Source organism: Aricia agestis, chromosome Z, assembly GCF_905147365.1.
Source record: "Aricia agestis chromosome Z, ilAriAges1.1, whole genome shotgun sequence".
Classification (NCBI taxonomy): domain Eukaryota; kingdom Metazoa; phylum Arthropoda; class Insecta; order Lepidoptera; family Lycaenidae; genus Aricia; species Aricia agestis.
The window spans coordinates 30,006,230-30,030,000 of NC_056428.1; the positions used below are offsets into that span (position 1 = coordinate 30,006,230).

Here is a 23,771-nt window from a genome sequence, read left to right on the forward strand (position 1 = left end):
TTTTACAACATATTAATTGAAAATACTCAAATGCGGCTTAAAGCGCATTGAAAAGCATTCATGACTTTTATGTAAAAGTAGCATAAATTCAATTTGGTATAATTTTAATGAGCTTAAACGATATTGGATTTGAAAACACTCAAGAATTGAATACAGGCAAGGATTCGTTGCTTTATTCAAAGAGCCAGTTCTTGGCTGATATTAAATAAATACTGCTATAGAACGAGCTAGGCTATCCCGGGAAGTATTTGCAGTGGGTACATAAGATCAAAATCGCTGCTCCAGCTTTATACACAGCACTTGAGCGGACGATATCTCAAGTTTAGAGTACGTTGTGCAGATATTGTTTAGCTTGGATTTTGTATTGTTTCCCTGGAATATAACTTTAGTTGTTGAATACGAAAAGCTCTATCTAATGTTAATACTAAGATTATTTTTTTTTATATTGAAGAAACCAACATCGATGAAATTCCTTCTTGATCAGATCTGAAATTGATTCCTGCTTGATCAGATCTGATCAGAAGACGGTCTTGAAGCAGTTCCAGTGATTACCTAAATACGTAGTTCAACCATGTATCAAAATACGTGGTTAAACTACGTATTTACACAAGATTAATGCACAATGCACCGGCAAATAGCGCGCACGCACACATGTGCGTGCGCGCTATTTGCCGGTGCTGTTTACAAATTTTTATATGTACCATCAATGAAATCTATTCTTATGCAGATGGGGGATCCATTTTATGGTCAGGTTATGTCAATTCAATGTTAGTCGTGATCGTTCGGCTAAGGTAACGCCACCGTCTATAGCTTCAAGACAAAATTTCAACTTTGCCAATGAAATCCTTAATTTAATGGACTTGCGCCCCCTTTGTAATGACTAATGACAGTGTTCATTACCTAGTTTTCGTACAAATACTACGTTCAAGTTTCATTTCTGTCCATAATGACGTCTGCTTCCTTTATAGTTCAACCCTTAAATGCAATCGTCGCAAAAGCTTCACCATCTGGCTCTGAATCTTCTCTGATCTTCCATGCTTTTAGGTCTGAATACATCACTTGTGCCAATGTACATATCGGAGATCGCGCCGCTGAACCTGCGAGGCGGGCTGGGTACTGTCAACCAGCTGGCAGTGACAGTCGGCCTGCTGCTGTCACAGGTGCTCGGCATCGAACAGATCCTTGGGACTGATGATGGATGGCCTATTCTACTCGGTAAGTTAACCTTGCGTTGCGTTCAATGTTCCTGGGTTATCGTGTCGTCTTTTTCATAAATCCAGAATGATAATGAGAGTAATTCAGGGCCAACTTCAATTACAGCACACTTAAGTTATAATTATCTGAGCAAGTGAGCGCAAGAGCTGTTAGCCACTTTCCTAAGAAATATAAAATACAAATAATTTTACAGATATTCCGTATTATTTATTATATTTTTATATACTCAGCGCCGAATTTATATTTTTATTAGTGTAGGCTACTTTATTTCCGCCGCCTTATGTACAAAATCTACCGGCCCCTATGGGCGCTGTCGCGGCCTAAACGGCCTATTTATTTATTTATACTCTAAAAATTTAGTTTTAAATTAATTCAATTTGAGAAATAAAAATCTCCTTTACAAATTTCAGGCTTGGCTGTGTGTCCTGCGATTCTCCAGCTTTTGTTACTGCCCGCCTGTCCCGAGTCTCCGCGCTACTTGCTCATAACACGCCAATGGGAGGAGGAAGCTCGACGGGCGCTGAGGAGGCTAAGAGCTAGTAATCAAGTGAGTTAACTAGTAATTAAGTGATTGATTAAGTAACTATGTAATTGGGTACGGACACCAGCAAAACAGTATGATGACCTCTGTGGCCCAATGGGTCCTGGGTCATGGATGTGTATTAAATATGTGTATGATATAATAAAAATCTTAAATATAATATTAAGTAATATTATGAATAGTATAAAAGTATTAAATATTATATTTCTGTTGTCTGGTATCTGTAACACAAGTCCTTCGGGTCCTTAGCACAGGGCCAGACTGACGTGGTGTGAAGTTTATGTTAGGTTCAACTTGTAATAATTGATGAGTTATGTTATATAAATAAACAATAATAATATACATACCTATTTGTGCAATGGAGACCAAGGCTGGAAAATCGGGGTGTAGGTCGACCTCCAACTAGGTGGGACGACGATCTCCGCTTAGTTGCAGGCCCATGTTGGATGCGAGTAGCAGGAGATCGGTCATCTTGGCGTTCATTGAGAGAGGCCTATGTCCAGCAGTGGACGACTATAGGCTGATATGATGATGATGATGATTTGTGCAGTACCACCTACGTTGTTTTCAATACTTTTAGTATTTTCTTTTGAAGATATACATATATATTATATATGCATATTTTTACTGTCAGTATCTTTATATAGAATAGTTACACCTACTAGATGTAGACCTCTAAAGCAGTGCAGTTTTATACGCGTCAATCCTGTCACCGAAGTGTTCAGTTTCATCGCTATACGTGTATATCCCAGACTAATTCATCTGCTCGTTTTCTAGTCCATTATATAAATATAATAATAGATCCATTATGCCGTGTATACTTAATAAAATACGCTCCGGAATATTTTACTTCCAGGACCGCCTTTATGATAATATCTTCATTGAATTTGCTCTAGAAACCTTTACGTTATCTTGAGAGCGCACTCTTGTCTCTTATTTATCTTATGATAATGCTAATATTCATTTTAAATTCATTGGACATTTGAATTAAGTCAAGTATTTTGTTTTATAAGCAATTATCTGTTGAACTGGTAGTCTGGTTATGACAAGTAGAATAATAATAATCTTATACAAGACAAGCGAATACTTATCTTTAAAAAATTTGACGCATGTATAATATTAGAGTAGATTCAGATGATTTTAGAGTAATGCTCTAAGATAGTAGTTGCGGGCACTATCCTATAGCGTGTGTGCCCATCCTGCCTCTCCGAAACTTCAGAACCCACCAAATTTGAGGCGAGGACAAGGCTGTGCAAACCTTGACCGCTAGGTAACACCCAACGTTAAAAGTGGTTAAAGGCATTTATCTCCTCGAAATGCAGGTAGAGGAGGACATCGAGGAGATGCGAGCTGAGGAGCGCGCGCAGCAGGCCGAGGCGTCGATATCCATGCGGGAGCTGCTGTGCTCCCCCACGCTCAGGGCTCCGCTCCTCATCGGCGTCGTCATGCAACTGTCGCAGCAGCTCAGCGGGATTAATGCTGTAAGTTCCTGGGCTCTGGGGGCCTACTACGAAACCGTTTTGATAGAACGAGAATGCCGCGTTTTACTCTAACCACATCATTTCACGTTTGTTAGAGCGGCATTCTCGTCGGACCGTACAACGAAACCGTTTTGAGACTCAAACAGAGTCTCAAAACGGTTTCGTTGTACGGCCTCTGATTCACAATGCACAATTTGACTCGGATTGGGAAACTTCATCGCGCGACATCCAATAAACGCTCGCCGCGCTAGGCGTTGGCCAATGACCGCACGGTAAAGTTTCCGGATCCGTGTCGAACGAAATCACCCTGCTGACTTGTTTAGTTCTGATAGGACAGAAGCGTTTATAACCCTTGCTATTTTAACATACTTTCTTCAAAGTTCAATATAAGTACTACGTTGTACAACGTACTATTAGAGAAGTTGATTCCTACGTAGTTTGGTCGCGTTAAGTCAAACCCAGCCGACAGATCACAATTAACATTGAATTGACATGATCCGACCAAATGACGTTGGTCTGTCAACTGCCTAGGAATCAATTTCCTAGATGGTACATACAATTGAGGCCTTCACATAGATGACTCCTCACCAACTCTCGTAATTGTAATGCTTAGTAAGAAGTGACAAATTCACTCCTAAGTATAAACAATGCTTTACTATGAGCTGATGCATCTAATGTGCAAATAATAAATATCTTAAAGCCCTACAACAGACATTCCAGACATCACAGCCGTGTCAGATAAACCAAACGAACAACCTTCTTCAGCGATTCCTCCATATAAAGTTCTATCTGTAACGTTCTAGGTGTTCTACTACTCGACCTCGCTGTTCACATCATCTGGGCTGACGGAGGAGTCTGCCAAGTTCGCCACCATGGGTATTGGAGCCATCATGGTGGGCATGACCCTGGTCTCTCTGCCACTCATGGACCGGACCGGCCGCCGCACCCTACACCTCTACGGCCTCGGAGGAATGTTCATCTTCTCGATTTTCATCACCATCTCTTTCTTGATCAAGGTGTGTCCCATATAATGGTAATAAGAGAGGTTGGGTTTTCATGCTGCAGAATCAATGTGCAGAGATTATTTCAGATTGGGTTTTCAAAGAATACGGCAAAAAATGTGGGGTTAATAAAAGTTCTTGAAATACTGGGTTACGTTAGTACTGGGTACTGCCAGAGAAAATGTACTGGGTACTATTAAATAAATTGATTCATAGGAATATGGCAGACCTACATGATTATTGATTAGCTTTTGTCAAGTTGTCGTTATTGGCTGGGCTGGAAATAGCCCGACATAATATAAGCCAATAGATTTAAGAAAGGGGCTAATTTTTTGTAGCGGAAAAATGTACGGCTCACGAGTTTCTTTTCGCGTGTATTACGTCGCGGGTAACATTAAGTACAGAAGGGTTGAAGTTTTTATGAAGAGCGATTTGATCATGACAAGCAGTTTCTAAGTTACTTATACTTATTTGATAATACCATAAAGTTAATATACCTAGCGGAATAGAGAAACAAAGGCGTAAGAGATATGTCGCTATCAGTAACACTGCGTGGTAAAAAGAGACGTGTGATACATGACAGCAGCACTCTCTTTTTGACGTCGAGTCGGCACGTGCCACACGTTGACTATTTAATCTCATAGAAATGATGTTCAATCATGCTTGTGTAAGTGTATACGTACACATATTTTTACACACAGATGAAATCAATTTCGGTTTCGTTTGACAGCTCGAGATTGTTGCTCTATTCCGCTAGGTATATTAACTTTATGGATAATACTAAATAAAAAAAAAAAGATGAAAGAAGAAATTTCTCTTATTTTCTAATTACTATAGACACCAATAACTGTCTCATAAGAAAATGAGATGTACGTTATTCTAATAATTTATTTTATAGTTTTAAGTTTTATAGATATTAATCACTAGATAGTGAACATTTTGCTCACTTACTTCAATGGTTCTGTACAGTCGTCATTGTTCTGTAAAGTTTTATTAATCATCTGTGTTCATAATATTATGAAAAAAAATGTTCGCTACTTTTATTTTATAGTGCCTGTAGTTATACTATGCATACAGATATACAATTGACATACGTTTTGTATATATTACTTATTAAAGTATATATTTTATATCTGAATGCAGTTTTACCAACTTAAACAATCATTACTGGTGTTTTATGAAAAAAACCCAGGAACCGATTGTTCCTAACAACTTTAATCGCCTTGCTGCTTTGTGAGCTTTTAAACTTTTTTCCCTAGACAATAATCCTTCTAAGATATTGATACTTTACAGTGAGTATTAAATTTTGATTCAATTTGTTTTCTCAAATAGCATCATAATATTTTCTTTTACCCTGATATTTGTTTAAAAAGATCATTGGTCATCGATTATTATTTGTTAGCAAAGAGATCCAAATTTTATTTTAACATTGGTACCTGAAGCAATCAAGTAACAATTCAAAGGTTGCTTCACAATTTAAGTATAATTCCTATCGATATCAGAGAAACCTTGCATGTCGCGTTTAAGATTTCTATGATTTTAATTTTCTTAATTTTATCACGTTCACATTTTTGCTTTCGCTTTACGCTACCCCTCCCTTTTCCCCACCCCATGCCCCCCCCCCCCCCAACTCGACTTCCCCACCCGAGCCCGGATTCTCTCTCTCTCTGCAATAGAAATAAATTCAAATATAAATGTAAGAACATCACCCACAGAGCACTAAACACATTTTTACTCATCACACGAAACAAGACAGATGGGCAACTCATTGACAAGCCGGGGCACGCGGTCGTCGAGCCAAAGCTGCCTATAAGCAGTAGCACCACTCGCATACGATAGGCAATACTTCACCGCTCAAGTGCGCTAGGACTCACCGCTGCAGCACGGTCGACGGACACATGACCAGTGTGTGATGGCATTTATGTTTGCGATTTATTTCTACTCCGGTCGGTCACGGGGAAGAACATATTCGCTATCCCCTGATAGGAGTTCTTTGGCTATGTGCAGGAAATGATAGACTGGATGAGCTACCTGTCCGTGGTGTCGACCCTGAGCTTCGTGGTGTTCTTCGCGGTGGGCCCCGGCTCGATACCCTGGCTGATCACCGCTGAACTATTCTCTCAAGGGCCTAGACCGAGCGCGATGGCTATCGCCGTCTTAGTTAACTGGTTGGCCAATTTTGTGGTCGGAATTGGCTTTCCAACGATGAAGGTAAATACAATCATTTTGGCTAAAATTATTATTAATTGTGTATATTATTATGCAGGCAATCTTGACGATACACTTCACTTCGTCTTGAGAACTGTAAGTGTGAGAGAACTCTTGTAGTAGATTTTCGCTCCATCAAGACTCCCTTTTACCGATATATAGTGTGTAGTTAGTCCATAGATTCATTTCATGTTATACGGAAATGTATTTGTGTGCTAATATTTGAATTGTTTTCAGGCTCTACTGGAAAACTATACATTCCTGCCTTTTAGTGTATTTCTTGCAATTTTTTGGATATTTACGTATAAAAAAGTTCCTGAAACGAAAAACAAGACCTTCGAAGAGATATTGGCATTATTTCGGAATTCCAACGGAAGGTGCGATATTATCTACCTGTTAGTTATCTATTTTTGATTATTTGCACACACAACTCATTCACATACAGTACAATATGATCATCGACTCGTCACTATCACCATGTCATGATATTCATAGTCATGGGCACGCGATGCACGTTTATTTCTACATGAGAAATCAACCGAGAAGTTATCTTAAATTTCTTCGGAGTGGAATTAAATCGAGTAGAGTAGACCTAGCTAAGGGTAGGCACACATGTTAGTGGAAGGTTGTGGGTTGGTGCGCGACGTGAGGTCTGTGTGTGTACAGGGACAGCTTTCGTGACAACCGGCTGTACGGAAGTATGATGAATTGTGTTAATGCGCTGGAACAACAACTGCCGCCGCCGCCGCCGCCCGCCCCCGTCGATGAGAAACACGACTCACGTAAGACCACTTTATATACATGACGTTAAGGGTTATTTTACTTTGCCTATTAGTACCACGTGAAATAGCCCCGAACGGTATACTTTCATAGCTTGTTGTACTCATTTGTGTGCCTGGTGAATGTAAATATTTAAAAATAAGTCTCGTTACATGTGCGTTACGCAAATTAATAAAAAAATACATATTTTCAAATAAAGAAAGGTTTTTATTGTAGTAGCTACTATCGAAGTGCAATTTACAATGGCGACAATTTTAGTTTGATCTCAGACCCTGATTTTAATTATTGAGGAGGATTGATGACATTGGTAACTTTGTCATTAGTAACTTTGAGTGATAGTTTTGCAATAGTACCAATTATTTTATTTATTTTTATTGTCTAAAGACAGCTGTAATATTTACATTTAGCCAGGTGATATTTGTTACTATCTATTTACAGCATCATTACCAACCATGACGTAACGTTATAAAAAATAAATATGGATCAGTCATTTCTTCATCGTTTTGATCACTTATTGAATAAGTTATAAGTTATTCAATTCAAATTCAACTCTACACTTTTATTAATTAGCAAATTCACGTCATGCGGCTTGAATTGCCTCACGCGAAACATCACTTACTAAAAATTCGATCAACCAGCTAAAAGCTCTTTTTAATCCTCATTATTAAAGGCCAGATTTATAGTCGGTATATACCATAAAGTTAATATACCTAGCGGAATAGAGAAACAAAGGCCCGAGCAAGAGAGATGTCACTATCCGTAATACTGCGTGGTAGAAAGAGACGTGTGATACGTATGACAGCAGCACTCTTTTTTTTCGGTTCGGTTTGGTTTGACAGCTCGAGATTGTTGCTCTATTCCGCTAGGTATATTAACTTTATGGTATATACATATTTTTATGCCGACACCATATAAGAAATGATGCAGTATTAACTTAAAGTGGTTGGACATTTTATTTGCGTGTTTAACGTTTGAATGTTACAGTCAGCGAAACAAGGAAAGGTAATATAGGCCATACTGTGCCGAAACATTCGGCACAGTATGGCATTTCCTTGAAGGTTTTGAAGGTGTACTGCATAGTGACGTGAAGCCACGGATTAGTAAAGAGGAACAGACGAAAAGCTGCATAGTAGGCTTTCAAAGATTCTACTTCAAGCATATGGTGTGTACCAAGCATATTAAAGGGAACACTTGTGCGCGTACGCGACGGGAGACAATTTAGTATGTGCTTGTAGTAGTAATGTCACGAGTTTTTGTCTCACTATGGAGCTGTTTCTCTGCGGGTAAGTGTCAACTGTTTGGCATGGTGTGATGACGTGCGGGGTGTGTTACAGTGTCGGAGCAGTCGTCGGGAGCGGGCGAGGCGGGGCGCCCCCCGCCGCCGCTGCCGCCCCCGCGCTTCCCGGCCACCGGCAACGTTTGACGATGGAGGGGACATGCGCCGCTAGTCGCCCCCCTCAAGGCCGCCGCCAACTTCTTGTTTCATGGACTCAAGCCTCAAGCCGCGGCCCGCGCCTCTATCACTACCACACAACAAATGTTCTAAATTGATGTGATTAGGTTAATAAAACGAAATTAGTCTATAAGTCACGGCGTAAAATTTAAAATAGTTCTTTAGTCTGTCGTTTATGACATAATTTATAAAATGCATACTTAGGTACGGTGTAAAGTACCGACGGTTTCTTGTACCCATTTTTATTAGGTCTTCATGGAACTAAACGTAATTATAATTGACTAAAAACATGATAGCGAATACGTCATGAGTCAAATTCGATTGCATTTTAATGTGATTCTCGCTTCCTTATTGATAAAGTAAACTGATAAGTAAGCGTCGAAGGGGAAATTCAGAGGATAAAACTATTTAAATTAGATTTTTCTGGATACGGTTAGAAAGCAATGGTGTGAGGATATTATATTATACTTACGTATATTGTGTTTGCGTTGCTTTTCACGTCGCGTCGCGCCTCAGACTCGCCAACCGATCAAGTAGCGTATAATTTAAAATGGGTACGACATGAGTACATTGTGCTTAAGACAATGATAATATAACGATTGACTTCTCTCTGACATGTATTATACATTGTACATACATGATGTGACTTTATTGTATTGTTGATTTTTATACATCATTATATTGATTTTACGAGATTTTTTTATTCTCCTCTAAATAACAGTAACGTAATAATTGTAACTAATGATAAAGTCATATCCTTCATGACCGAATATAATTATAACAATGTAACGTACTTTAACTAAATTACGATAATATTGGAGAATATAATTGTTTCATTGCAGTTGTGGGAATTGATTAAATATTGTAATTTATTTAAGACGATTGTACGACAGTATTCATTGACGTTACGATGTAACGACGTGCATCAAATGTGATTTATTTACCTTTCCACATTTAGATTAAAATTAACTTTAGCGGTAAGTGATGAAAATGAAAATTATTATCTTTTTGATTGATGAAAATCAAAAAAAATATAATAAGTTATACAATTTGTGAAAAATTTTAAACAATGTAAAGCTTTTAAACTTATACGCCCCTAGCAGACGGAGAAATGTTTCATTATTTATTAGTTAGGGTTTAGTAGTTACTACAGGGTAGTCAATCTGTTCGTCCGTACATCTGATAACTGCTCAATTCAATAATAAGACTAGAGGCTCCGTAGTCTATCGTTGTCGGATAAGGTAGCACGGCCTAATATATATGTGTGACCGTTAGACTCGCGTCTTATGTTGACTGATGCTATATACCACAACCATATTATACACGTATACACACATACACACACACACCGCCGACCTCGCCATGTACGTAGCTGCCGAGTACGTTACGTTTCTAGGGGGACCTGACGCCCCGCGCTTCACGGGGGCCTTAAAGTTTCTATTGGTTTGCACTTTCAAGTCATTTATAAGAATTAGTAACATTCTTTTTTCAAATCAGTACATTTCCGAAGGGCTGACGTGTGCCAGCACGGCCCTACCCTATATCGATTCTTCGCTAGAAGTGATCGACTACCCAAATCCATATAACCGATCGATGCCTTGACATAAACTGCCAGTTTTTTATCAAACGACAAACACGGAAGGAAGTTAAAATTTGAATTAAATATTTATCATTGTTATGAAATAGTAGTAGTAATATACATTGCCGAGTAGATTAGGACTTTGGTTGCCGACCGACGCCACCGAGTGCGATCGGTATAAACTCAAAACGACCATTCACGCCCTCTCGAGTCTCGACTGAGTCTACGATCCGTTGACGCAGCCGGCTGTTTTGGTATAAAGTGTTATTTGTTAAGTAATTAAGGAACCTAATTATTTATACCTTATCTATCACCTTAGTTGTAGCATTTGTGTATTAAACGCGAACACGACAAGTCAATTCATTCTTTATATTAAGTGTATGTACGGTATGTCATAAAACAACTCAAATTGTAAAGTTTACGATCGCGCACAAATATGCACAAAGATATATTAGGAAGCATCAAGCGTCAACGACAAACATAACAATTACAAAAAAATGCTTAACAAATATGACATACGACGAAAAAACTTTAAATCGTAGTGTTAACATTCTTTCGAGATGTTATCAAACTTGTTTTAAGGGCGTTCGCTGCGTTAAGCGTGCGCCCGTCGCGGCCACCCGCGAGGCGTGCTTGTTTCATGTCATCCCATAGAGCAGCGCTGCGTTGAGCGGGTCAGCCGTCGCACGATTACTATGGCGAGCGCCCGCGAAGGGCACACGCTCAACGCAGCGAACGCCCTAAATATAAAACAACAAATATTATCCAGTTAGCTCGAAACCAATATTTGTGTTACTCCCATTTCATATTATGCGAAATGAAGATGGAACGCAAGTTCAAAGTCAGATTTATTTTATATTTTTTATATCGTTGTTATGTTGACACTTTAGATTAGTCTTCTGAGAGCGCTTAAGATAAGTAATTATAGGTCGCGCACAACTCTAAGATCGATCGCCGAAACTGGAGGAGCAATCGGCGCAAGTGCACAGTATCCAGCAATTTCGTACAATATCATTGTCTGATCGCATTTTAACGGCAGTCTGATCACTGACAACCATGTGTGTGCACCCTCCTCACTAACTTATTGGACCACCAATGAGATGCACACACACTGCGCAGTCCGAATTCCCCTTCCATATTTTATGGCGAGCGATTTTTGAACTGTGCGCGGCTTATACTAATGATATTATTATTAGTTAATATAATATAGTTTATGTACGAATCAGTCACGTACTGACGCCGCATGCACGGATGGACAGATTCCTCGGGTACACCCCCATTCGCTAGTAAACGAAACTCTAAATCCTTCTAAAGCACTATCCACATTATGCCACAATACCTGAAATGCGTTTAAGTTTCAGTACGCGGATATTATCCGTAATTGTACAAAAGGAACTTGTAAAATTTTATTGGGACAAATACTTGTTATAAAAATTAAAAAATTAAAAAAAAATTGTCTTTTATTTATTAAACATACAGACACAAAAAGGATCTAGATAAAGGTGATTACATTAAGTAAAGAAATATGTGAGTATATAAAATGAAATGTCAAAGTAAGTAGGTGCATATTGTAAAAACTTGAGTAGGTAACCGTCACAGAAATCACGTGTCGTGATCAATTTTAACTAACATAGAATTTGAGTCTATCTTGAAATTCTGGTAGGGAGTAGAACAATCCAGTAATTCGAAACACAGAAACCGCTTGGCAGCGGAACCTTTTCCTTCCACGTGTAGTTTCAGACCATTGAAAGGTTTCTCTGTGGCGGGACATTCGCAGCTCTTTCGCTTGGAGCAGTCGCAATCGCTATCGCTTTGGATCTGATGAGCGTAATACTTGAGGACGTCTTCGAAGCTCATCCGCGGCTCGACGCTCACCTTAAAGCCGGAGGTGCGTCGCGTCATGTCCGATTGGACCTGCTTCAGGTATTTCTCGCAGTCCATCGCCACCGCCTCGTCGGGACACTGGCATATGATGCTCTTCTTCGCGGAAAGTGGTGGCTTCGTGTCGCGCGGCGCACTCTTCTTGGAGTCGACGTCGACGCAGACCTCGTAGCGGCTCAGCTCGATGCTCGAAGTACAGCAGCCACACGGATGATCTGTACGCTGTTGTTTTACTTTTGGTTTGCCTGAAATAAAAGTCATAAACCTAAGGCTTCTTACAGACGACACGTGTCGACGGTAGTTGACGGCGGTCGCGACTGCCGTCGACAAGTGCCGTTCGTCTGTGAGCGCTCTAAGTAAACTTCATCAGGGCGATTATTTATGTATCTTGCGACAGCAAAGTAGAATGTCAAAATGTTAAATGCTGTTGATCGCCTGTTGCATAGTCGCAAGATAAATCATTTCAACTAATATTTCAATACTATAATTAGCTAAATCGGTACGACCGTTCTCGAGTTTTAACGAGACTAATCAAATTGGTAATTCATTTTTATTTATATAGAATATGGATGGTTAATAATGATAACGTAAAATGTAAGTAGTTTAGGATCTTTACTACAAAGCACTTGCAAACATCAAGAAAGAACGAGCTTCTACGAGAAGTCTACGGTTCGTAGCATTTGCTAAGCTACGCCGTGCTACGCCGTTGCGTCCGAAGCTGCTACGATTTTCGTAATCGTTAGCCCGGGCGCGCACTAGCGGCGGCCATCGAAAGTATGGTATGGCCGCTGACCGCCTTGCGGCCAGGTGCGCGTGGTCTATGGCGGTTTTATACTGAGGTAGCTCTCTCGATGGCCGCCGCGGCCTGGCCGTTAGTGCGCGCCCGGGCTTAGCGCAATCTATACAGGATATCACAAAACAAAGTGACAATAATTTAAGGTGTGTATGAGTCCCCTGTATAGAGTTTACTGTGAAAGTCGCAGCTTTTTTAGAGGAAAACTCATGACGCTGGGGCGCTTGTCCATACAAATCACAAAATAAATTTGCTTTCTCAGCGCTGCTACTGTCACAGTGAACTCTGTAAGAGGCACCCTAAATACTATCATTTTGTTTTGTTACACCCTGTATAAATAAAAATGAGTTTTATAAATGAATTCACTGGATCATCTGGTAATGATAAAAATACATTAACAAAAGTCCGTAATTATGAGCTAGTTAATGATTAATAAATAGATACGTACAGTGGATAGCTCGCTGACATTTTTGTTTAACGGGCTCAGAGAGTTCGCCGGGACCGCATGCGACTGACATGGTTTTCTTCAAAACGTCCATTAGTTGCGTACAACTCATGGCTGAAGGCGTCGACTTACCAACACAAGGCTTAGATGGAGGGGAGTAATCTGAAATAGTTATGTAACAACAAAATATTTACTAACGTTGGAAATAGCAAGGAATAAAAACGTAAACTTTAAAAAGAAAAACACAACAAACAGAATGTTCTATACCAATGTCACATAATACAAAGCCTTGGCAATTCATAAGAAATGTACACAAAAAAAAAAGTAAAATAAAAATGTGAGAAATTTTGTGGCTAGTCTTGTCATTTCGGGTAGTATAGTGGATTTTAGTATTAATCTTTAAATAAAAATAAAAATTATTAGTGCAAACAATTGGTGCATCATTTTTTAGAAACGAATAGGGGCTCAAACTATTACTTTTGAAGGCAGCTGTGAAAAATACAACCGAAATAGATTCGCTCGAATATTATTTTATTGTGGCCGCACTAACAATTTAGCCTAAAGGTGCCGGTTGGCATCGGACGACATGAAGCAACTGCAGACGATGTGTCGTCGCGACACTACTGGTTTCTATGTATTTCAATGAAATACCCTTCGCACCTAGCGACACTTATTCATAGAAATACATAGAAACCAGTAGTGTCGCGACGACACGTCGTCTGCGGTTACTTCATGTCGTCCGCTGCCAACCGGCACGGCCGGGCGCGCTATAGCGGCCAAGCCGCAACGGCCAGGCCGCGGCGGCCATCGAGATAGATACCAGGGATACCTTCAGCGGCCACACCATACTTTTGATGGCCGCCACGACAGTCAATTCAGACTGCAACGCGATGCGTAGTTATGCATTTATAAATTTGTATGGATTTGTTAGATTTCAATTGCTTGCGACGTCATGCAAGTCTGTCAATTCAATACAAATTTAGAAATGCATCTACGCGTCGGCTGCCGCGATGCGGTCTGAATTGACCCTTACGCCTCTAGTACACCGACGCGACGCTGCGAAACGCGAAATATCGGCGAAACAGGGATAGAGCGAAATGCCATATAATTACGCATTGCCGTATGGCGAGTGTGACAGCAAATCGGTTCGCCGCTGTTTTGCGTTTCGCAGCGTCGGTGCTGTTGTAAGGCCGATTTTAGTATTATGCCGACAGTCGGCGGTGATAGTCCGAAATGTATTTCATTACGTTAACCCAGTCAAGTTAACTAACTTAATATTTAGGTACTTATTATCTTAATATGTATAAATTTCTAGGAAGGGTTTTTGAATACCGATCGGCGTTGATATTTCACACATTTTGATGTCCACTGTCAGCGCAACACTAAAATAAGCCATAAGAAGTGCAAACCATACCCTTGCCGCGCCCTTGCGATACATTATTACGATCACAACAACACGGTCGATCCTGTGTTGTGTCTGTGCTTATCACACGAGATTTCTTCTTTTCTTGAGTGGCCGATTGTTCTGAAACCCTCGTCGAATGTTTACCAGGGACGAACGAACAAGGTCGTAGTGACACATCTTCGTTTGACAATTTAAATTCAATTTTCTTAATCGGTGCACCTGAAAATTTTAATTTAATAATCTATGAACGCTTTATTATTGACCAATCGTGCTATTCCAGCGGAATGACAGCGAAGATTTCGAGCACGGTGATTGGTCAATTCGGGCACCGCTAAGCTCCGCACCGCTTCAGTGGAAACACAGCCTTACATGATGAGCCTTTTTACGTGAACATTATTTTTATACTTATTTGATTAAGTATATTATATCGTTCAATATAAGAGAAAAATAAACATTAGTTTTATCATTGTGTGTGCAGTTCTTCTCCCTGGGTAGGTTGCCGAAGCCCAGTGCCGTAAATAGGGCGATGCCACCGGTGCCCAGGCACAGGGCGTAGACTATGGGGGGGCGCAAGAATGACCAGATCAGAGGGGCCTATACGTAGCATTGCTCGGGTACCTATAATATCTAAAAAAGAAACAGGGGCGCAGTTATACAATCTCGCACACGGCACAGGGCGCAAAAAAGGCTATTTACGGCACTGCCGAAGCCATGGCCTTGGATGTGAAATCAAACATTTTTCATTTGATGTTAACATAATCCAGAGTTTCAACAAACAAAACCTAATCCTCTATTTTTTCCCAAAATTACTAATAACCATCGTCTCATAGTAACTATCGATTCAACTTAACTAAAATATTATTGTTAAAAAAGAAACACTCACAACCCTTCCTCCTCGGCTTGTCGCGATAACAACAGTTTTTTGAAACTTGTATACAAATAGACGAACCCAGATTGTTCCGTGAATAACAATCAGATATTTCCTCCGAAGAAGTTGGTACGATAACAATAAATGAAGATGACCTCGACGTTAATTCTTTGGCAATTATTTGTTTCAATAAATCCTCTAAATCATTTTCCTTCACGTTTTCAAAGTTAGCGTTTTCACGAGCAAAATTCTCATAGTCTTGAAAGTCCGATCGGGTTGATTTCATAGCGTATAAATATTGGCTAAGATTTTCCACTAAAACCTCGGAATTGAAGAAAATTGCCGAAGATTTTTTATAAATGTCACTGCAAAATATTTTAGGGTGCTTAGATTTAAATGGTAAATTATTTAACAATAACCTTATTACCACAGACGTAAAAAAAGTACGGACGTAACCTTCTCTAATCACGAGTGAAGCCTAGTTATGGCCGCCCGTGTAGGACGTGTGTGTGTTGCCATATAAATCATAAATTTCCCTACTTTTAAATTTTGTAAACTCAGACAAGTTAAATGTATTTTTTATACTTAAACATATTTTTATGTTTTTTTCGCTTCAGAAATGTAAGCGGTTGTTAAAGATGTCATAATGAAAATATTATTTTTATAACACATATTACGTACAGAGAGAGATTGAAAAAAAACACATATTACGTACAGAGAAGTATATTATTTACATAACATTATTAGTAATAATGATTATGTACAAACATTTACAATAATAAAACACGAATAAAATGACATTTTCTAAAAATAATTCCTAGCTAGACAGATTTATCGCCCCCGAAACCTATATAAGAAACCTGTATACGAAAAGATATAAGATACTTAAGTCCCGTAACCCGTTTCATCAAACAATCAAGTAATGTTAAATAAATAATGGCTTGTTAAATCTGTTAACGGCCTTTTAGAGCTATCGAGAGTTCTACCATGCGCTAACGTCAAATCAAATCACCTAACATGGTGTTAAATTTATTCCTGGTCTAGAGGTCCATTCTATATTTTCATTCCTACTAGGTCTCAATGACGCTCGGGCGACTACACCAATAGCACCTTCCCTCCCCTACTACTGAAGGAAATCTAAGACAACAATTTTATCTATGGACGCTTCACACTACGTCAGTCTGACCCCGTGCTAAGTACCTGAAGGACTTGTGTTACGGGTACCAGACAACGGAAATATATTTAATACTGCTAAACTATACATATATTTAAGATTTTTATTATATGATACACATATTTAATACACACCCATGACCCAGGAACTTTGAAAACTTTTTATTCCGTCAGCAGGATTCGAACCCGCGACCCCCGGCTTGAGCCACCGACGGCCCACCCACTGAGCCACAGAGGTCGTCAAACAACAGTTATACTTATCCACTTTTGTAAATTAAGAAATTAATAGGGGTGTAGACTATTTTTAGGAAATATATTTATTTTACAGATCAAGGAAGTTGATTCCTATGCAACTGACAGACCAACGTTATTTGGTCGAATGCTTATGTCAATTCAATGTTAATTATGATGTGTCGGCTGGGTTTGACGTTACGCAACCAAACTACTTATGTCCCCGATTTGCATAGGAATCAACTTCTCTGCTAGTACATAAGTATTTTGTTACATCTAAAAATATGTATAAAAAATTAATACACTCTTATTTCAATAAAAAAAAAACACTTATTAAATATAAAAAATATTATAAAGTTATTAAGTAAAATATGTCCATTTTCGATAATTCTATAATTAAAACTCTCAAAAAAACAATAATTTGTATTAGATTTCGTTTACTGTCTACACCCCTATTATTGTATTCCTGCCTAATTACTGGTGAATAGTATGCTAAATACTTACATGACACTAATAAAAGACAATAAAATTAATTATTTGATTATTTAAAAATAATTTAAAATTTTCCCCGGTTTGGGGAAAATTTCCCCACTTTGTTATGGACATTACTGACCTGTTGAAGTTGAATTAATATTTACATTATTTTATCAAAATACTTTAAAAATATGTTATCTTACCTATGAAATATTATTCCTTGATGTTTTTTGTGTAAGGTTGTATTGTTCTTGCGCCATTTTACAACACAAGATGGCATATTTATTTTTATTTATGAATGACAAAGATGTGTCACCGCGATGCAGTCTAATTGCGTAATGGCGGTACGATCGGCTTATTACAGTGCGAGTGTTTGTGCAAGATGTGTACATATGATCGCCTGGGCTTATTAAGGGTGCTTCACTCATTTCTTAATGGCGATCAGTCCGTATTTTTTTTACGTCCGTGCTTATTACGTCAAAGATGGTGGACTCACATTTAGCTTTTTGTTTAAACAAAAAGAGAGCACGATATTATAAGTTGAAGAGACGATAAGCAATAACCGTGATTTACGCATCAGTTTAAAATTTAATAGAAGTCTTTGGATTTACGTAAATAAGCAACTAGCCCAAAACTCCCAATATCGACTTATTTCGTGATTGACAATACAAGTTAGGTGCTCCAATGAGAGGTTTATAAACACGCAGGTTTTAAAGCACTGAGAACTGAAGGCTGTTTGTTTTTTTATTATATAAAATAAAGGGGCAAACGAGCAAACGGGTCACCTGATGGAAAGCAACTACCGTCACCCATGGACACTCGCAATATTAGAAGAGCTGCAGGTACCTTGCCGGTCTTTTTAAGGTTCCGTTGTCAACAAGGAACCCTAATAGTTTCGGTCTGTCCGTCCGTCTGTCTATCTGTCTGTCCGTCTGTTTGTGCGCGGTTTTGCTCAGAGACTATAGGGCCTACAATTTACAAAGCTGTAAATCGGCATAAATGCACATATTAGAGATGCCGACAACTTGGAACATATAAAATGTAAATTTTTTTATGCTACACTGAACCGGGGATGATTTTTTTTGCGTCCAACCCACCGTGGAGACAGTCAGACAGACGGACAGGCATCGAAGTCTAAGTAATAGAATCCCGTTTTTATCCTTTGAGTACGGAACCCTAAAATACTATTTTACCCTAAAAGAAGGTAGCAGCCCTAAGGCACAAATCAGACCGTAGCGCGACGCGTAGATGCATTAATTATAAATTTGTACTGAATTGACATATCTATTTCAATTGCGTTTAGAAATGCAACAACGCGTCGCGTGCCGGTCTTAAATTACCGTTATCTGTATCCGCGGATGTGAGCCTGATGATGTCAAAATTTGCCAAATTTAACATTAGACCATCTCAAAGTTTCTATGGCAAGGCACAAGCATTATTCCTCCTGCCTTTATACCATTCGCTTTATACTGACGCCTTTTTGAAACCTTACCTGATGGCTGATACATCTTATTGAAACACGAATAATACCGCTTGCGCGATATAGGTGACGTTCATCGACATCTATTATGAATTTTTGGAACAAACTTAACTTGAACAAACCTACGCAAGACCCCTTTAAAGGTAAGCGACCAGCAACTGTGGAGTACTATAGAAGTCAGTCGTACTTACCTCTACAGGTCAAATGCAGGTAAACTATCAACTTCAATAAAATTACGAAAGTGTGGCTGTCGCTGGCTCTTGGGACAAGAGTCTTAACTTAAGCTCATAACAGAACGCAGACAGCTTGTGAACAGCTTTTAAGAGGGATCCGTAAATATTTGTGTTGAGCGACACATGTTTATGAATATAGTCATTATTTAATTTATTCTAATAAGTATATTAAATTCTCGTATCACAGTGTTTATGCGCGAATTTTTCCAAAACGGTTTAACCGATTTTAATAAAATTTTGTATGTACTATCAGATAATTTGATTCCTAGGCAGATGGCGGACCTAAGTAATTTGGTCGCGTTAAGTCAACCCCATCCGATCGATCACAGCTAACATTGAATTGACATAAGCCGACCAAATTACGTAGGTCCGTCAACTGCCTACGAATCAATTTCCTCGATGATACATTCGTTAGGGACCTAAGAATAGGTTTTTATCTACTTTTTATATTGATAATAGAATTTAGAAATAATTTATATGGCATAACAACGTGCCGGGTCAGTTAGTATTCTAAATTATTTCATTGGAAAATGCTTTTAACACTACTATGTAAAACGGTGTCATTTTCAAAATACCTGAGCGTGTTAAGGGAATCCAAACTGCTTCTTTCGAGATTTATTTCACTTTCGGATTTATTATCTTTATCGACTACATCATCCCCAAAATATCGATCACATTGGTGTAATACATCCAAGGACTTGTTACTATCAGAATTTGGTGTCACAAAACTCAAACTCGAGTCAATTTCGAAAAATCTAGAACTCAAACTTGTGCTTATTGTAGAACTATAGTTTCTTAAGACACTGTTAAATGCATCTTCAGATTCATTTATCTTGCGACTTGTATTAGAAATAATTTGAGGGGGGAAAGAACATAATTTGAATTCATTTTTTCTAAATTTCATTAAATAGCTTTCGGATCTCGTAATCTTGCGCTCAACTTTCTCGTCGTTTACAAATGTATTAAGCGTCATCGTAGAAATTTTTTTAAAATTTTTTAATTGGTTGTTTTGAAGGAATCCAGATATTTCCGATACTCTCCCGACTGTTATTTTTATACCTTCGTTATCAGTAAATACACCTCCTTTAACACCTGGAAAACATTCTTCGGGGCATGGACAAATAGATGACATATCAGGAGATGTGATTCTTATTTTAACGTAACTGTGCTTGAACTTAACTTTTTTTAAATCACATCCACATTCTTTGTCACAAGTTGTTGTTTTCGTAACTTCTTGAATGCTTTCAGTAATTCCGTATTTAGCATCCATACCTTTTCTAATTTCAGAGATAAGGGATATTTTGCTAGCCTTCTTTGTCGACGTTTTAACTTTTTCTATTAATGCAACCTCAGATGGCGTTCTACCTTTGGGCAAATTTAGTCCCAAGCCAGCCTGATTACGTAATATTTTCTCTTTTTGTGATTTTGATTTTCCTTCTAAAGGCACGAGATAACCTTTTGTCAATGCTTTGTCATACCTTTGCTTTTCTTTCTCACTCGTTGGTTCTGATGGTAAACCTAAGTCGTAACGAACTTTATCAATGATTTTCTTTTCTGATGTATTCTTTGCTTTAGGAAGTGCGATTCCTTGCATTGCCAAATTTCTAAGAATTCCTTCTTTCTCGTGGTTTGGTTTTCCTTCTAATGGCTTAAAATAACCTGCTGCTTCAGCTTCTTTTATTTGTTCAGACAAAATACTTCTAGGTTTCATAACATCATCAGTACCTTTTTCAAAAACTGTAGAAACGACGTCACAAATACAGTCGTCAACAGGACCTTTCGACTCTTTAATTTTTTTTGCAGAGACCTTTTGTAATTTTTCAATTTTCCCTCTTTCTTTTACAGTTTTTGGCGTTGAGGTTTTAATTCTAGCTATTAACGCTTTTTCAGATGACGTCCGCCCTTTTGGTAATCTTATTCCCATTGCTGCTTGTTTCCGAAGAATATTTTCTTTCTGTTCAGACGATTTTCCTTCTAAAGGTGTGATATAACCTTTTGCTGCAGCTTTATCATATTGTATTTTTTCAAGTGATGTTTTTGGCTGAGGCGGTAATCCTATATCAGCTTGAACTTTTTCAATGATTTTTTTTTCAGACCCCGTTCTAGCATCTGGCAAAGGAATTTCGCGCATTGCTAGATCCTTTATAATTTTTACTTTTTCTTCTTTTGTCTTTCCTTCAAGCGATTTAATGGGAGACACCGCAGTTTTTGAGACCTTTGGAGAAGATTTTTTAACTTTATCTATTAATAACTTCTCCGATGCTGTGCGACCTTTGGGTACGTTTAAACCTAATTTTAACTGATTTCGAATAATCTTTTCCTTTTGTGATGCCGTTTTTCCTTCTAAAGGTGCAATGTGGCCAGATGTTATGGCTTTATTATATTTCTCTTTTTCGGCAGGCAACGTTGGTGCTGGGGGAAGCCCTATTTCATCTCTAACTTTTTCTAACATTTTATTTTCTGATGGAGATTTGGCTTCTGGAAGCGGGATGTTATTCATAGCCAAGCCTTTAAAAATAGATTCTTTTTGTTCCTTACTTTTACCCTCTAGTGGTGTCAATAAGCCAGCTGCTTTAGCTTTTCTCAACTGTTTAGATGGTAGACGTACTTCAGATTCAACCTTTACTTTGTCTATTAAATATTTTTCTGATGATGTACGGCCTTTGGGTAAAACTAATCCCATTTTTAATTGATTCCTAACAATAGCTTCTTTCTGAGAAGGTGTTTTACCTTCCAATGGTCCAATTTTTCCAGCAACTATAGCTTTTTTGTATTTAATCTTTTCTTCTGGTGAATCTGGTTCCGGTGGAAGACCTATGTCCAAACGAATTCTATCTAATAGCTTTTTTTCCGATGATGTTTTTGCTTCAGGAAGAGGAATACCATTCATAACCAAACCTTTTAAAATAGCTTCTTTTTGTTTTTTCTTTTTACCTTTTAATGGTGTAAGTAATCCAGCGTCCTTAGCTTTCTTCATTATTTTTGATGGTATGTGTACTTCTGATGTAGGTCTGTCTATAATAGATTTTTCAGACAAAGCACCTTTAGGTTCCTTGGTTGGTGGAGCCACTTCTGATAGTTTTTTAATTTTAGCAATTAAAGATTTTTCTGAAGATGTGCGTCCCTTAGGCAAACTTAATCCCATATTGATCTGATTTTTTAGAATTTCTTCTTTTTGAGATCTAGTTTTACCTTCTAAAGGACCAATGTGTCCAGTAATTATTGCTTTATTGTATTTATCTTTTTCTGCAATAGACTTAGGCACTGGAGGAAGTCCTAAGTCTTCTCGTACTTTCATTATTATTTTGTTTTCAGAAGGTGTTTTGGCTTCAGGAAGTGGAATATTATTCAAGGCCAGCCCTTTCAATATAGCTTCTTTCTGTTTCTTCTTTTTGCCTTTTAATGGCGTTAGTAATCCAGCATCCTTAGCTTTTTTCATCACCTCACTTGGTACACGCACTTGAGACGTAACCTTCTCTATCGTTTTTTCAGATGGAGTACGAGTTGTTAGTAAAGAAATTTCTGGAAGTTTTTTTACTTTTTCTATTAATGATTTCTCAGAAGACGTACGGCCCTTAGGTAAATGAAATCCCATTTCAATCTGATTTTTAATAATATCTTCTTTTTGAGATCGAGTTTTTCCTTCTAAAGGTGCAATTCGTCCGGTAATTATAGCTTTATTGTATTTGTCCTTGTCAGCGGGAGACTTTGGGGCTGGGGGAATTGCTAGGTCTTTTCGGACTTTTTCAATTATTTCATTTTCTGATGCTGTTTTAGCTTCAGGAAGTGGTATATTATTCATTGCCAATCCTTTTAAAATTTTTTCCTTCTGTTCTTTTTTCTTACCTTCCAGTGGTGTCAATAATCCGGCAGCCTTAGCTTTTTTTAATATCTGCGATGGTAATGCTGCTCTTGGATCTTTTTTAACCTTGTCTATTAAAGATTTTTCAGATGATGTGCGCCCCTTAGGTAAATCTAATCCCATTACTATTTGATTACGTAGAATGTCCTCTTTTTGAGAAGTGGTTTTTCCTTCCATCGGCGCAATTTTACCAGATATAATAGCTTTCTTATACTTTTGCCTTTCTGACGGAGATTCGGGAGCAGGTGGAAGACCCAAATCTTCTTGCACTTTTTTTAATATTTTATAGTCGGATGAAGATGTGGCTTCTGGAAGTGGAATATTATTCATGGCCAAGCCTCTTAAAATAGCTTCCTTTTGCTCTTTCTTTTTGCCTTTCAATGGTGTTAGTAAACCTGCATCTTTTGCTTTTTTTAATACCTCTGGAGGTACACGTACTTCGGATTGAGTCTTATCGACTTCTGTTGAAATTTTTTCCGTTGAAATTTCCGAAGATACTATACTACAAATACACTCGTCACTTGGCCCTTTTGCTTCTTTCATACCTTTTGCCGATACCTTTTTCAGTTTATCTAATTGTTCTTGACTTTTGGGCAATCTCGGTGCAGTCTTTTTAATTTTAGCTATTAAAGCTTTTTCGGAAGACGTGCGACCTTTTGGTAGAGTGA

The 23,771-nt window shown here is 38.3% G+C and overlaps 2 protein-coding genes and 1 long non-coding RNA gene across 9 annotated transcripts in view; 1 reads left to right on the plus strand and 2 right to left on the minus strand.

Annotated features, from left to right (window-relative positions):
• Window positions 1–9,684, plus strand: part of LOC121738447 (glucose transporter type 1) — a 79,174-nt gene extending 69,490 nt beyond the window's left edge. For 4 of the 6 annotated variants that reach the window (XM_042130494.1, XM_042130496.1, XM_042130495.1 and 1 more), the window contains 7 exons: window positions 1,045–1,215; window positions 1,626–1,762; window positions 3,079–3,237; window positions 4,041–4,253; window positions 6,225–6,449; window positions 6,684–6,823; window positions 8,561–9,684. In XM_042130494.1, coding sequence (XP_041986428.1) covers window positions 1,045–1,215; window positions 1,626–1,762; window positions 3,079–3,237; window positions 4,041–4,253; window positions 6,225–6,449; window positions 6,684–6,823; window positions 8,561–8,777 — 1,262 coding nt within the window. In that variant the 3' untranslated portion in view covers window positions 8,778–9,684. Of the gene's footprint in view, window positions 1–1,044; window positions 1,216–1,625; window positions 1,763–3,078; window positions 3,238–4,040; window positions 4,254–6,224; window positions 6,450–6,683; window positions 6,824–7,112; window positions 7,229–8,560 lie in introns of all 6 variants that reach the window. The other 2 variants (XM_042130497.1, XM_042130498.1) reach the window with 1 other exon arrangement.
• Window positions 1–23,771, minus strand: part of LOC121738454 — a 285,981-nt gene that overhangs the window by 88,711 nt on the left and 173,499 nt on the right. The window lies entirely within an intron of this gene.
• LOC121738443 overlaps window positions 11,703–23,771 on the minus strand; it is a 16,948-nt gene continuing 4,879 nt past the window's right edge. The window contains exons 1-5 of one of the 2 annotated variants that reach the window (XM_042130483.1): window positions 19,817–23,771; window positions 15,666–16,015; window positions 14,792–15,001; window positions 13,381–13,539; window positions 11,703–12,384 (exon numbers count right to left, since the gene is read on the minus strand). The exon at window positions 19,817–23,771 is cut by the window's right edge and continues 4,879 nt beyond it. In XM_042130483.1, coding sequence (XP_041986417.1) covers window positions 11,861–12,384; window positions 13,381–13,539; window positions 14,792–15,001; window positions 15,666–16,015; window positions 19,817–23,771 — 5,198 coding nt within the window. In that variant the 3' untranslated portion in view covers window positions 11,703–11,860. Of the gene's footprint in view, window positions 12,385–13,380; window positions 13,540–14,791; window positions 15,002–15,665; window positions 16,016–19,199; window positions 19,325–19,816 lie in introns of those variants that run through there. The other variant, XR_006037285.1, reaches the window with a different exon arrangement.